At 47.4% G+C, this 14,531-nt stretch overlaps 1 protein-coding gene across 2 annotated transcripts in view; it reads right to left on the bottom strand.

Moving 5' to 3' along the window:
• The window catches only part of IPO8 (importin 8), a 119,461-nt gene that overhangs the window by 50,898 nt on the left and 54,032 nt on the right, over positions 1–14,531 (bottom strand). For both annotated transcript variants that reach the window (XM_044679349.1, XM_044679350.1), the window contains exons 9-13: positions 11,840–11,974; positions 10,563–10,662; positions 7,366–7,442; positions 6,969–7,085; positions 5,264–5,353 (exon numbers count right to left, since the gene is read on the bottom strand). In XM_044679349.1, coding sequence (XP_044535284.1) covers positions 5,264–5,353; positions 6,969–7,085; positions 7,366–7,442; positions 10,563–10,662; positions 11,840–11,974 — 519 coding nt within the window. The remainder of the gene's footprint in view (positions 1–5,263; positions 5,354–6,968; positions 7,086–7,365; positions 7,443–10,562; positions 10,663–11,839; positions 11,975–14,531) is intronic.

The following is a 14,531-nucleotide window of genomic DNA, read 5'->3' as shown; positions in this document are numbered from 1 at the left end:
TCGGCTAACTCTTCTCCTCCGCCGATACTTCTGTGAGGAGGGAACCTCGACCCACTCTTGTACAGGATGGAAATGAAATCAGCCTCTGAGGATCCCACGCCAAAGCACGGCCATTAGCACTAAAAAACTTGCTTTGTAATTCTATTTCTAGGGGATTCTATTTGAACCTCAGGTAACGCTTGATCTGATTCCAACCTGGGTTAATTCTACTCTTCATTTTTCCTGGAGACCTTCATATTCCAACCAACTCAATCACTGAAGCCCTGAATACATCATACACAAACTCATGAGCCCTCATTATAACACTAATTGCCACTTCCTTAACCGCTATCTACAGCCTACGTATTATCTTCTATGCCCTTCTAGGTCACCCCCGATTTACACCAATAACCCCAATTAATGAGAACAACCCTAACCTTATTAACCCTATTATACGACTCACTCTAGGAAGCATTTTTGCAGGCTTCATTTTAACAGCCAACATCCCCCCAACATCATCCATCTCCATAACCATACCAACCATAGTCAAACTATCTGCCCTAATAGTCACCCTCCTGGGCCTTTTAATTGGCATAGAACTAAACTCTCTCAGCAATAAACTCATAAACTCAACTAACCAGACTGTCTCCTTCTCTAATTTACTGGGTTACTTCACTCATATTATTCATCGAATGACTCCCCTAATAAACCTATTTACAGGTCAACGAATTGCTACCATACTAATTGATCTCAACTGGTATGAGAAAGCAGGACCTAAAGGTCAAGCTTATACTCACTCCCTGGCATCTTCAAAACTTTCTTCAGCTCAAAAAGGACTAATAAAAACATACTTCTTATCTTTTCTAATCTCAATAACACTCATTTTAACACTTATCTAACCTCCGCCCACGAACAACTTCTAACACAACATAAATAGTAATAAATAGAATTCACCCTAACAAAGCTAGAGCTCAACCACCACATCAATACAATAACGAAACACCATTAAAATCTTGACCAATACAATGGGTCCCAGCAAAATCAAACAACTCAACAGCTATATTAACATGAACTTCTCCAGACAAATAATATCACACTGCTTCCATCAATAGAACAAACAATAATATACTTATAGCCACAACATTTCCAACCCATGTTTCCGGAAACTCCTCTGTAGCCATAGCAGCAGTGTAACCAAAAACTACTAATATACCACCTAAGTAAACTAAAAAAACAACTAACCCTAAAAATACATCTTCTAAACACACCACCACCGCACAGCCTAAACCCCCACTAGCAACCAAACTTAACCCCCCATATACCAGAGAAGGCTTAGAAGCAAAAGCTACAAACCCTACAATTAATAACAAAGAAATAAAAAAAATAATTATCATTTTTATTATTTTAGCATGGGCTTTAACCATAACCTACGGCATGAAAAACCATTGTTGTATTTCAACTACAAAAATTTAATGACCAACCTACGAAAAACTCACCCACTTGCAAAAATTATCAACCACTCCTTTATCGACCTCCCAGCACCCTCCAACATTTCAGCTTGATGAAACTTCGGATCTCTCTTAGGAATCTGCCTAATTATCCAAATCCTTACAGGGCTATTCCTAGCTATACACTATACATCAGACACACTAACAGCTTTCTCATCAGTAGCCCACATCTGTCGAGACGTAAACTACGGTTGACTAATTCGCAATCTACACGCAAACGGAGCCTCCATATTTTTCATATGCCTATTCCTCCACGTAGGACGAGGAATCTACCACGGATCCTACCTATTCAAAGAAACTTGAAACATCGGAGTAATCCTACTCCTAACAGTTATAGCAACCGCATTTGTAGGCTATGTTCTTCCATGAGGACAAATGTCATTCTGAGGGGCCACTGTTATTACCAACCTCCTATCAGCTATTCCTTACATCAGCACAACCTTGGTTGAATGGATCTGAGGTGGCTTTTCCGTAGATAAAGCAACATTAACCCGATTCTTTGCCTTCCACTTTATTCTACCTTCATTATCCTAGCCCTCGTCATCGTCCACCTATTATTCCTTCACGAAACAGGCTCCAGCAACCCAACAGGAATTAATCCTGATTCAGATAAAATCCCATTCCACCCCTACTATACTATTAAAGATATTCTAGGACTTATCCTTATGATCCTCACCCTCCTGTCACTCAAACTCACTAGACACCATACGGCATGAAAAAGTGGATGTTAACGGAGGTCTGCCTCCCTAGAAAGACTACAAAAAAAGGCTTATTTCCCTCCTACTTCAAAGTCTATGTTCTTCAATGAACCTCTCACTGAGTTTAGTTTTTGCTTTTATTTTTTCCAATATGAGAGATAAGGCAAAACTAAGTTGACTGTGGGACAGTGCCAAGCAGCCCTGCTTTTTCTGTCTCGTGTTTCTGGGTCCGTACACTTCTCCGGCTTCCTCCGCTGACTAGTCACTATGGTGCTCTCCCAGAGGACTAACTTTTCAGATTCCATTCTTGTGAACACTTACAGTACCTAAAGTACATTTTGCACATTGGGCCTAGGAGGCAGACAATGCAAATGGCATTACCCCCACTTTATAGTTGAAAAACCAACTGATTATCGTTTCTAGAATTCCGTTTGCCTCTCCACTTCATGACCCCTAAGCCTGTCCTTCCTTTTTGCCATCCCCGCCACCCCTCCATTCTCTTCCAGGTCATAACCTCGCTAGTAGTTCTATTCTCTTTCCTTTATCAACTGGAATAATTAGTGAGCCAGTTTATTTCTAGGCTATTTCTTACTCTTGAGACCCTGGATCATGCCTTGCCAAGCCCCCACCTCCTGCCACTATCATAAGCTATCAAAGAGAGATGGAAACGAGTCACAAAACTGTGCCGAGTGGGTCTACTACCAATGTATGATGCATAATCTCAACTGGGCCCCTCGCAGTAGCAGGGCAACTCCTTTACATCTCCTTACCCAGCTCATTATGCCACTCATCACACGGCTTATTCCAGGGGGTTTCATCTTTCCTGGAGCCTTCTGTGGCACACCAGCCCCCAACCCTCTCAGCTGAAGACCTTGCCTCCTACTTGACGGAAAATAATGGAAGCCATTCACTAAGAGCCCCTTCTTCTGCCTTCCCCTCAGCGCCCTTCGGATGTCTTCTTCGCTCCCTTTGCTAAGGCAAATCTCTCTCCATGGACTCTTCTTGGCATTCTATTCTTTCTTCCCCAGTACAACGTCCCCTCTGCCATCCGGCATCACGTTTAAAGTCTCTCCAGCTTTTACTCAGCTGCTGAACTAATCTTCCAAAGGTATGGATCTGACCGTGTCACCACCCCTCCAAGGACGGCCAGGGTCCAAATCTAAAATCCTCCCCGAGCTGGTCCCTGTCTACCTGTCCAGTATTCTCTCATTTTATTGATGGTGAAACGCCGCCGTTCTGGCTGTTACTCTCACACGACGCTCCATCTCTGAACTAGACCGCTTTACAGGTTTTCTCCTGCGCCCAAAACGTTCCCTCTCCTCACCTCCACATCCTGAATTCCTGGCTTCCTTCAAATGGCGGCTCAGACGCTGCCCTCTGTAGGAGGGCCTTCCAAGTGCCCCTCCGCACTCCCATCTGAGAGCCCTCGCAGGGGCCTCCCTCCGGCTTGCACTGCACCTATCTTCTAAGCGTAGTTTTTGCAAGTACGACTCGAGGACAGGGACCTCTTGTGCTTAGGACAGTGACTGGCACCTAGTGGGTGCTTAGTAAAGAATTGCTAAGTGACTGCCAAAGCACCGTAATAAGAAATCAGACAGTGACTGCGTGGAAGCAGCACCAAATTCTACAACGAAATGAAGAAACTATTCTACCACGTGGAATTGGGACTGGACAGACCCTGCTCAGGCCCGAGTTCGTTAGATCCAGTAAGTCAGAAGAAGATCTCAGCAATGAACTAAAAATACTCCTAATCCTGCAGTAATCTAAAACTCGAAGCTCCAGATTCTGTTTGAATCCAGTGAGTGACGGCGACAGTCGCTCACGAAGGCTGTTTGGGGGGGCCCTTGCTTCGGATGTGGAACTAATTCCGAGGTCTCACTCGGACTCCACGATTCTGTTCTAAGACTCTGAAATCGGCTCCTTAGACAGAGACGACACTTTACTTAGCACAGCGTACCGTTAAGCCTTAGGACGCCAATTTGAACCTTGATGTATGTTCTTGAACTTCAACATCATCTGAATTTACTTTTTTAAAAAAGTCAAGCAAGGCAGTGCCAAAGACAGAGCCGTGTGTCACCTCCCATCAGGACAGGAGCTCCTGGCACCATCCAATGAATTCCTTAGCATCGAGCCCAAACTTCTCTTTTTGTCGACAAGAACACCAGACTACCACGCCTACAACATCTCAGTAACTTAATTTAAAAAAACGAGCTTCCTTTGGCATAACATGTTCTTAGCAACTGCACTGTAGCTGCTGCTAATGCCCGCTTCCTTTTTCACAGAGACAGAGAAATCATGCGTTTACTCATTTTTAAGCAGTTTCTCTCTCGGTGCTTTCACTTAATCACCGACATTCTTTTTCTTTTAGGAGATCCAATTTAGAAGAAAAAAAGCCTTGAAAAACGAAGAAAATTCAATGCAGAACTCCCTAAAAATCGCTACAATAGCAAATCGAGGAACAGCGTTTTGGAATGGCTTTCCCTTTCCCTAATTATGAAAACTAGATCAAGTTTCGCCAAAGGGCCATCGTGACATGGTTTTTGAATGTATCTAATATCCAACACAGCATTAGGCTTCCAAAGAGGAACCCTTTCTGAATTTAGCAGTGAAAGCTCCTTTCTTTCTAGTTTCTGGCCGGCTCCATGGCCACATTTTGTCTTTCGGGTTTGAAAAAGCCAGCGTGAAGGAGATCCGTTTTGGGAAACAACCTGAAGAGACCCATTTTAGAGCGGGAAGGCGGACGGAGGCGCAGCACTCGGCACCTCGAGTCCTTCACGAGGCTTTCATGCCCGTGCAGCATTCCGTCTCCTTTCCCGACGTGGGGAACGAGGCCCCATGGCAGCGCGGGCAGAACCTCTGGCAGATTATTTGCCTTCTCGGGGAGCGGGAGGGAGAGACAGATACCGAAAAGAAGGGCTGGAAATCGTTTGTGTGTGTGTGTGTACGGCGACGGGGGGCGGATGAAAGGAAGGGAGCTGAAAGGGAGTCTCTAGGCAAGCCAGCCAGCCTCGTGATGGCAGGAACGCTCTACTCTGGGAAGAGGGCGCAGCTCTGAAAGAATGGAACGAGGAAACTTACTCTTGCTCTGAGGTATCCCAGGTTAGACAAAAACAATGGAAATACATGATTCTGCAGCATCAACTCCATTTGGTCCTTGAATATACTCTTCTGTGGAAAGGAAAAAAAGTAATTGCCATCATCCGCGGTGGCCTGCGGACTTCCATGAACCACTTTGGTGGGTTCAACCAGATCAGTGAGAACTCTGTCACAATCAGCTGAAATCAAAACGAGCCGAACGTTTGTAAAGCCAAACGCAAGATGAATTTGGGGGCGTTTTGTGGTTTTTTTTAAGAAAATGTGAGATCTCATGATCGAGAGTCTCTTCTGGGACCAAAAATTCCTTTTTCAAAGCCCTTCCCTTCTGTCTTAGAACAATACTAAGTGCTGGTTCCAAGAGGGCAGAGTAGGAAGGCACAGGCAACTTGGGTCTATCCACTAAGCCCCTGGACTGCCCCGCAATGATTTCTTAATGCGAGACAAATGTTCAACAGTAAGAAGCGGAGATTTTTCCCGAGGAAAGCATCTTTGTTTATTCTACTGCATAATAATAAAAGCAAAAATACTCTGAGATATTCTCAAGATTCTCATGGGACAGGGGAAGCTAGGTGGCTTAGTGGAAGAAAGTCAGGCCTAGAGACAGGTCGTGGGTTCAGATTTGGCCTCAGACACTTCCTCGCTGTGTGATCCTGAGCAAGTCACTTAACCCCAATTGCCTTGTCCTTATCACTCTTCTGTCCTGGAAAAGATGTTTGGTATCCCCCTTTTTTTTTTAAAAAAACCTTTACCTTGCATCTTAGAATGAATACTGAGTTTTGGTTCCAAAGCAGCCGAGCAGTAAGGGCCAGGCAATTGAGGTTAAGTGACTTGCCCAAGATCGACACAGCTAGGACGTGTCTGGGGACAGATGTGAACCCAGAACCTCCTGACTCCCGGCCTGGCTCGCCCCTTAGTATTTATTCTAAGACCTGAGATAAGAGTTTAAAAAACAAAAGATCCCCATGGGGAGAAATCTGAGAATGGAGAGGTCTTTGAGGGTATCAGGAACTACTTATTGAAAAATCATGTCGAATACAATAGATGTTCATCAAGTGATAAAATTTGCCTGCTGTGATTTTATTCAAATTAGCAGGGAAAAGAGAGGAAGAGCAGCCTCGAAGATTTAAGAAAAATTTGTCAAAAGAGGAACAAAGGCTGCTAAGAGTTCTCTTAACTCTCCATCTCCAAGACTCCTTTTTCCTTCTTTTCTGAGTGTCTTAAGTTAGTTATTTTACCATTTCCTGACCCACATAACTGAGGTCATAAAGACAAAAAAACTCAACCCAATCAGTTTTGTTGGGTTTTTTTTTTTTTGCTTTTTATGTGATCTGGTAAAAAAAAGTTTATAGAGGAAAAGATTGACAGTATGAGTTAAAATAAATATTCATTGACAAACTCGTCCCATCACCAGAGAGAATCAGAATTTACCCTAAAAACATTCAAGCTTAGGAAGCTGTAAGGCAAAGGTTGGTTTTTTTTCCCAATTAAGTCATGTTTTCAATTGTTCCACAGGCCACATTCGGTTGAAAAATACACCCAGTAACAAGAACATGGCTATCATTATTGTTCCGAAATACTGGAATCTTTTGCTCTATAAATCTATCAAACCATCTTATTCAGCCTCCAATCAAAATAAGAGAAAACTCTAGTGAATATTATGTTTGAATAATAAATTTAACATCTTAACCTTCAATAGAATATCAGCTAAGGAACCTATCACATGCAATGCTCCATCTTTCTTCCTGGGGTCAAAGTTCGGTTCTGTAAGGATTTGATAACAAAACGACATCATTTTGGGCAACACCTAAGGAGAAGAAGGACATCGGTTTTAGTCTGCATGAACTCCAAAAGGCCTCTTCATTTAACGTCATTTCAAAAGCAATTTTCATCCTAAAACAAGCAAATGACCACAGAGCGCCCGAAGGTTGTCGCTCCGATGGAGAGGACACCGAACGGCACCCGGAACCCCAAGCCCTTCCCATTCCCCGGGTGACCCCCAAACATCCCTGCGTAACTGGCTCCCAGCCCCCCTTTCCTGTGCCAGCCTCACTGGAGGGGTCTAGAACGGACGAAGGGTACAATACCTCTTTTCTTTTCTTTGCGGCAGTATAGAGCAGGTTCTGAGCTGCCGTTGTGGGAGATGCGTAATCTTCAAAAACATCTAAGATTGCAGACAATGAAACCGTTAGGAGCGGGATTTTTTCCGCTACAGCTATATAAAATCTTCGGGAAAAGGATGACTCCTTCCTCTACAACATAAGAAGAAAACTTTATTCTCCTGCATACATAATATACCAGAGAAGTCTTTCGGGGCAAAGCAACGACCGAAAAAACCACTGCAATCATCAGACGGGGCGCGCGACGCTTCCCTAAAATCGGCAGAAACGGGGAAGGGTCGGGATAAAGCACGGCGGCCCGAGACCCTCGGCGAGGGCCGCTCTCCACATGCGGATCCCAACCTCAGCCTCTTCTGCAGCGACCAAGTCCATGGAAGCGATCGTTTCGTGCCAGCCTTCCTGCGGCCGGGAGAAGCGGAGAGGCAGCCCCAGAGGCCCGGCCCCCGAGGGAGGACACATGGGGGGGGGGGGCTCGGCACAGGCGAGCCACTAAGAGGGCAAATGCAGGAGGAAGAGGCCTCCCGCCCTGCCTCGGCCTCTCGCCCCGGCCTTTCAGGGTCCCCGACCTCCGCCTGGAGCCACGGCGCTAACCGAGGCGAGTAGAGAAAGAGCCTAGCAAAGGGCTTCAGAAGAAATAAGCATCCGGCTACGGACTTCCAGAACACGCTGAACAGAATGTCAGTGAATTCACAGAAAATTCACACGCAGCTCCAAAGCACACAGTTTGCACAGAGGACTGAATGCCATCATGGCAAACTAAAATGGGGAGATTACAGGGCAAGCAAGCAAATGCGCTCTCACGATATATAAGTAAATAGACACATAGTTTTGAAGCTTTTGGACACCGAGAGCGTAGCTTTAAAAGGGCCACAGAGAACTGGGAGGACTTTGCTATCACAGAAAGAAATCTCGAAGCAGACATTTAAGTGCCACGGGAGGAAAAACAGGCCGTGACGTACTTTGACAGAACAAAAAGAACTCTCTAGAGTAGGGGTTCCCAAGCTTTTTTGGCCTGCCGCCCCCTTTCCAGAAAAAATAAGGCTTAGCCCCCTGGAAGTTAATTTTTTTTAAATTTTAATAGCAATTAATAAGAAAGATAAATGCACGTGTGGCCATCACCGCCCTCCTGGATCGCTGCAGCACCCACTAGGGGGCCATAGCACCCACTTTGGGAATCACTGCTCTAGAGTCTGGGAAAATGTCTTTTTTTTTTTTTTTTAAACCCTGACCTTCCATCTTGGAGTCAATACTGTGTATTGGCTCCAAGGCAGAAGAGAGGTAAGGGTAGGCAATGGGGGTCAAGTGACTTGCCCAGGGTCACCTGACTGGGAAGTGTCTGAGGCCAGATTGGAACCCAGGACCTCCCGTCTCTAGGCCTGGCTCTCTATCCACTGGGTCATCTAGCTGCCCCATCTGGAAAAATTCTGAGGATAACTGAGAAAATGTTCTGGAGGAAGACTTTGGCCTGGGCTCAGAGAGGTAAGCACGACAACAATGGCCCGCGTGGAGAGCAAGCCGAATGGGCAGTTTAGAGAAAGCCACTCTGGATGGAGGCCCGGATCGCCACCATCAGACCATCCGGCCTCTGAACGCCTCCAATTCGGAGGCAGGAGACGGGAGGAGAGGGCTGACGGCACAACCTCGCTTGTCTCACTCAGCTCAGAAAGGCTGGCGAACTCTGACGGAGACAACGGCAGGGGGCCGATGGCCACCCACGCGGGACCTCCCTCCTCACGGCTCAAAGGCCTCAAGACCCAGAATACAAAATGCATGTGGGCCACGGCCGGTGTGGAAATCTGTTTGGCCTGACTATGCACGCTGTCTGTCAACAAGACTCTCCTCCACTTATTTCCTCATCTGAGGGGGAGAAATAGTGGGGCTGGAGATGAAGCCGTGACGAGGGCCGCTGGAGTATTTCTCTAAAACACAGAAGTGAAAAGAAGGAAGCCCAGAAAGGGCTACAAACAAGCAGGGCAGCTCGGAAAGGCAGGCGGCGTATTTCTTCTCTGCTAAAATATAAGAAGTTGAACATAACAGAAATTCACCATTGGACTGACAACGGTTATTTTCTGTACAACTTGGTAGAGGGAAATGCCAATTTATTTGCTATTTACTAAAATAAAATGTTAATTAAAAAATTGTGGGGAGGAAAGTAAAAAAGAAACAGCTATTCAAAAAAGCCATTTGGGCCTTTATAAGAAAACACAAGAAAAACAAATCACCCAATCACTTAACTTTCTCCAGGGACCCAAAGGGGAAAGAGGAAAAAGGCCTGCACATTCTCCACAAATTTACGTTTTTGTGAGCCTTCTCTCGATTTTCTTAACGCTGCTTATTTTTTCTCAATCACATGCAAACCACATTTTTGAATGTTCATTTTTGAAGATTTGGGGTTCTAAATTTACTCCTTTCCCCTCCCCCCAACTTGAGATGACCAGCAATTGGCTAGAAATTATACGCAGGTAATCAAGCAAATATTTCCACACTAGCCGTGTTGCAAAAGAAAGCCCAGACCAAAAACCCCAATAACAAAAGAAAGTTCAAAAACTCTGATTCCATCGGCATTCAGCCCGATTCCGGCCGTTCTCTAGAGGCAGACAGCATTTTTCATCAGGAGTCCTTCAGAATTGGCCAGACTCGTCTTTTTTAAAAATGTCTCGGTAAGAAAAAAAACCAAAGCATCCTAACCGTCGACATGCCAACGGCTAATGCGGCTACCTTTGTAAAGGAAGAGTTTTGCCAAGAACGTCCTGGGCACATTTTAGCCAAGTTCGGAGTTCAGACCTCAAATGACCAGGAGTTCTGGAGGGGGTCCGCTTGGGGGCCAGCCAGGCAGCAGCCAAAGGGCTCTAGGCAGGACGCTGGAAGAGTTCCACCGCTCTAGGCCGTCTGGGCAAGACTCAGAGCCGCTGGGGGCCAAAGCCAACAAAAGCCCTTCCGTTCCCGAGATTCTAGAGAGGAAGGCGAGGCTCGAGCCGGGCCGGGCCGACAACGTTCTCCCCCCCAAGAGCCCCCGGCTAACCCAGCGTCTACGGCTGCACTACCGAACACGAAAGCAGAAGGATGCGATTTTAGGTGTCCAACTAAAGAGGCCCCTCACCCAAATCATGCGACCAATCATCTCAAAAAGAGCAATCGGAGAGAAATGAAATCATCTCCATTACCAAACTTCATCCGGATATATTCATACGGATCTTCCTGCCACAGCTCTTCGTCCTCGTCTTTGTAACACATCACAGTGAAAATCACGTCTTCACATATGTTCTAAGAGCAAGGAAATCCAAAAGAAAACAATGTCGGCTTATCTTCATTTTGGCATGTTAACGTTTATTATAAGGATCCCTTTTGTCAAGAAGAGCTATCTGTACTCGCTAGCAGCAGAAGAAGAAGGCTTTGTAAAAGGCCCAACAAATGACTACAAAAGCAAAAAGCTTTTAAAAAGAAAAACATCCCATTAAACCAAGAGGCTTTAGACAGGGGACTTAGGCTCAAATGCGCCGCTCACATTTGTTGCTTATGCCACTGTGAGCAAGTCACTTGAGCTTTCCTTGGCCAGGGGGGCCCGATCGTTTCTGAGACCCCGGGCAGCCTAAGGGCCGAAGGGTCCCGAGCCCTGCGCCAGGCCCTCAGGAAACGAAGAGAAAACATTCTCTGTGATGTCAGTCCATTTCGAGGAACGTATCGGCTTAACGTTGTAATTAAGGGCTGAACAACGAAAGCCTTAATTCTGAGAGCGGCCAAAGGCATCATGACACAAAGTCAAAGCAGGTTTGTTTCTTTCTGGCTTCAACAGAACAAGTAGGTAAGTCTAGCATGACGCGACAGAGCAGAACGTAAATCTGAAACTTTAATCGAGTCGTTGCAGCTCTGCACGTAGGATATTTCCAAAAGTAGAGCAAAAGCAGTGACTCTGCCTCACACGCTTCTGAAGGCATTTTTTAGGGTCATCCTGTTGAAGATTCAAAGCATTTCACAGATTTCTACAATGTAAACCAAGAAAAAAAATCCAAGTTCCTAAAATCTCTTCCAGTTCCCCGTTCTTTGTACGGAAATAAGGATCCGTTCAGTCCCCCCCAAGCTCCCACGAACTCCCAACTTCAAATGCTGTCATGAAGCCGAGCAACAAGTGGGAAAAGAGAAGCTTAAAGAAGCTGCAGAGAACGTGCGCCCCGGAACCTTCCCCAGAGGGCGGAATAGGAGCAGATGCCGTGGGGGAACAGTTCTCCCCAAGGCAGCCCTTCTGAGCCCCCTCACGAGCCGGGTTCGAACAACACGCAGCCAAGGGAAGGAACGCGTTCGGGGCCCAGCCGAGACGGGCTGCCCCTTGCTCCGCCCTCCTCCCGACCACGGCCAGCTCTCGGGCATTGGGGGGCCTTCGCACGCATTGAAGAGTCCTGAAAAGAGCCCCCCAGGACCAAGCAGGACCGAGCAGAAAACTGACCTGTATGTGTGGCTTCATCTGCTTCCAGGTTACAGAATGAACGACCCCTTGATTAAGATAATTCAGCGTCTGCTGAAGAACACGCGGAGCGACGTATTCTTTCTGTCTATACTGGTTTAAAATTTTTAAAAGTACCTAAGAAGAGTTTTCAGGGAAGGAAAAAAAAAAGGTATTATCCATGTTTGTTTTGAATTCAGGGAAGTGCTATTTAGAAGTGTCTAGCAGACTCCCTATGGACACGTGGGGACTGTGAGACTACATTTCCCATGATCCCGATGGGTTTCCGGTTTCCGGTTTAAGGCGTGGGGACGCTGGACGTCCCCATGTAAGGGGCAGCTTAAATTCGGAGGAGGGCCTAGAGAAAGCCTCTTTTTCTGGGCTTTGCAGAGTGGCTGGCTGGCGTACCAGAGGGACAAGATGGGCTCCGGCGGTCTTATATCTATTTTACCGACATGGCCATGGCTTTAATTAAACTACTAATTTCTATTATTATATCAGTCTTTATCATTTTTAATCTTAACAACAGACAACAGGCACTGATGAAGGAGCAGCTCCGCACCAAAGCCTTCGGGGGAGAGGACAAAGCCGGGGTCCCACGAGGGCCAGCAGGACGACCCAAAATGGAGCCCGAGCGCCCAACGCTTCTGAGGGACTCCGTGGAAGACGGCCGAATGGACAGAGGGCAAAGGAGCAGGGCCTCAGGGGCACCAGGGGCTCCAGGAGCTCAGGGTCCAGGACAAGCCCAGGGGACAGTCCCTGCCCTCAAGGTGCACGGCAGGGGCCTGGCAGGACGGAAGCCCGCGGGCCAAGGAAGGGGCAGAAGCGTCCATCCTGCCCGACCAGGCCTCATTTTTGGCACGGACAACGTCCCTGGCCGTAAAAGGAACCCCATCTTGTAGGCACCCATGAACGTGACACGCAGGTATCGGGGCAGCCTCGAAAATGTCTCTGGGAAACCCTTTTTTTTTTTAAGCCCAACCTTCCGGTCAGAATCCGTACTGAGGAGGGGCTCCAAGGCAGAGGAGCGGTCAGGCCGGGCCATGGGGGTGAAGTGACCGGCCCAGGGTCACCTGGTGAGGAAAGCTCTGAGGCCAGACCAGAACCCAGGAGCTCCCGTCGGTGGGCCCTGCTCTGCAGGCACCGAGCCATAGAAAAGGAAGGCCAAGAGGCAGCACCGCGCGGGGAGTCGGCCACATGCCTACGAGCCAGAGGCTGACGGGAGGGGGGTCGGGGCGCCCTCCGCAGCCTGCAGCAAGCCACAAACGTGCGGCTCGCCTTCGCTTCCCAGAAGTCGAGGGCTGCCCCGCCAGTCAGGAAGGAGCGCCCGGAGAGGGGCAGCAGAAAGCCCAGGGCGGGGCCTGCCCCTGGGGAGCATCCACTGAGGGGGACAACGCCGGGGCACAGCAGAAGTATCCGCACTGGCCACCCAACGGGGCAAGGGAGACGGTTTGGTGCCGAGTTCGAGGCGGGGGCCGAGGCACTTATCTCCGGAGGCTGGATCAGGGAAGGCAGGCCGGGGGCGCCGTACCAACACAGGAAGAAGAGCGGACTTCTGGCCGGAAGATGACCTCACGGCCAAAGGTTTCTCAGCCAAATAATATGGAAAATGGGTTGAAATGCTGCACGGAAACACAAAGTCTAACTGCAGATGGACGCCGACCAATCTTCGCTTGATTTTCTTCAGGGTTTTTTCACAGGTCTCCTTCCACGCCACGCCACGCCACGCCAATGTCTCCTGGGAGGAACGGAGGGGTGGAGGGATGCCTCTGGCCAGCCTCCCTCCCCGCCGGAGTACCTTAGAGAGCAGCAGCCTCCACCGCCATCGAAGGAGAACTCTCGCTGCTGATCTGCTCTGACAAAGCCAAACGAATCCGCCCGGGGCCAGGCTGCCTAGGTAGGGTTTGGTGGGTGAAACCCAAGTTCCGAGCCATTGGCCCAAGGAAATGAACTCCCTTGAAGCCGTTTCCCCAGTGGAGGCTACAAGGAGGAATTCAATTCCAAAAAAGAAGAGGCTGAGCAACTGGATTCCTGACCTTTCCACTGGCTGCCCAATTCCCAGGACCCACCTGGATTGGGTCAATCAGATCCTGCCTGGTGGCCACAGTCCCACCTGAATGGCAGTGGGCCTCGCGCTGGGTCTTCCCTGCCAGGCCTCCACAAAGAGCTGGGGAGCCCCTAAAGCCCAAATTGCTCTGACAATCCTTCCAAACCAATATTTATGTCACACTTCAAAGAAAACAAATCCAAAGCCAACAATAAGTGGCAAGCCTCTCCTTGAAAACAACCTGAAAGGCAGTCACAGCGGGTCTATGTTCACGGGAAAAGGGAGGAAGAGATATGGAATATGATATTTCTGAAGGCAAGGGAACTGAATCTATAAGCAAGAATCAATTACCCAGCAAAAATGACTATATTCTTTCAGAGGAAAGTATGGTCATTTAATAAAAGAGAAGATTCCTAAGCATTCCAGAAAAAAAGATCAGACCTAAACAGAAAATATGATGCCTAAATATAGAATTCAAGAGAAACATAAAAAAATAAATAAGAAAGAGAAAAAAATGAAGGGCTTCCCAATAAGATCAGGAGTAAAACAAGGATGCCCATTGTCACCTCTATTATTTAACATTGTACTAGAAACACTAGCAGTTGCAATTAGAGAAGAAAAAGAAATTGAAGGTATCAAAGTGGGCAA

This window comes from Gracilinanus agilis, chromosome 5 (assembly GCF_016433145.1).
Source record: "Gracilinanus agilis isolate LMUSP501 chromosome 5, AgileGrace, whole genome shotgun sequence".
Taxonomy (NCBI): Eukaryota; Metazoa; Chordata; class Mammalia; order Didelphimorphia; family Didelphidae; genus Gracilinanus; species Gracilinanus agilis.
Note: the sequence above shows the minus strand (reverse complement) of the source record. Positions and strands in the feature narration are given on the sequence as shown.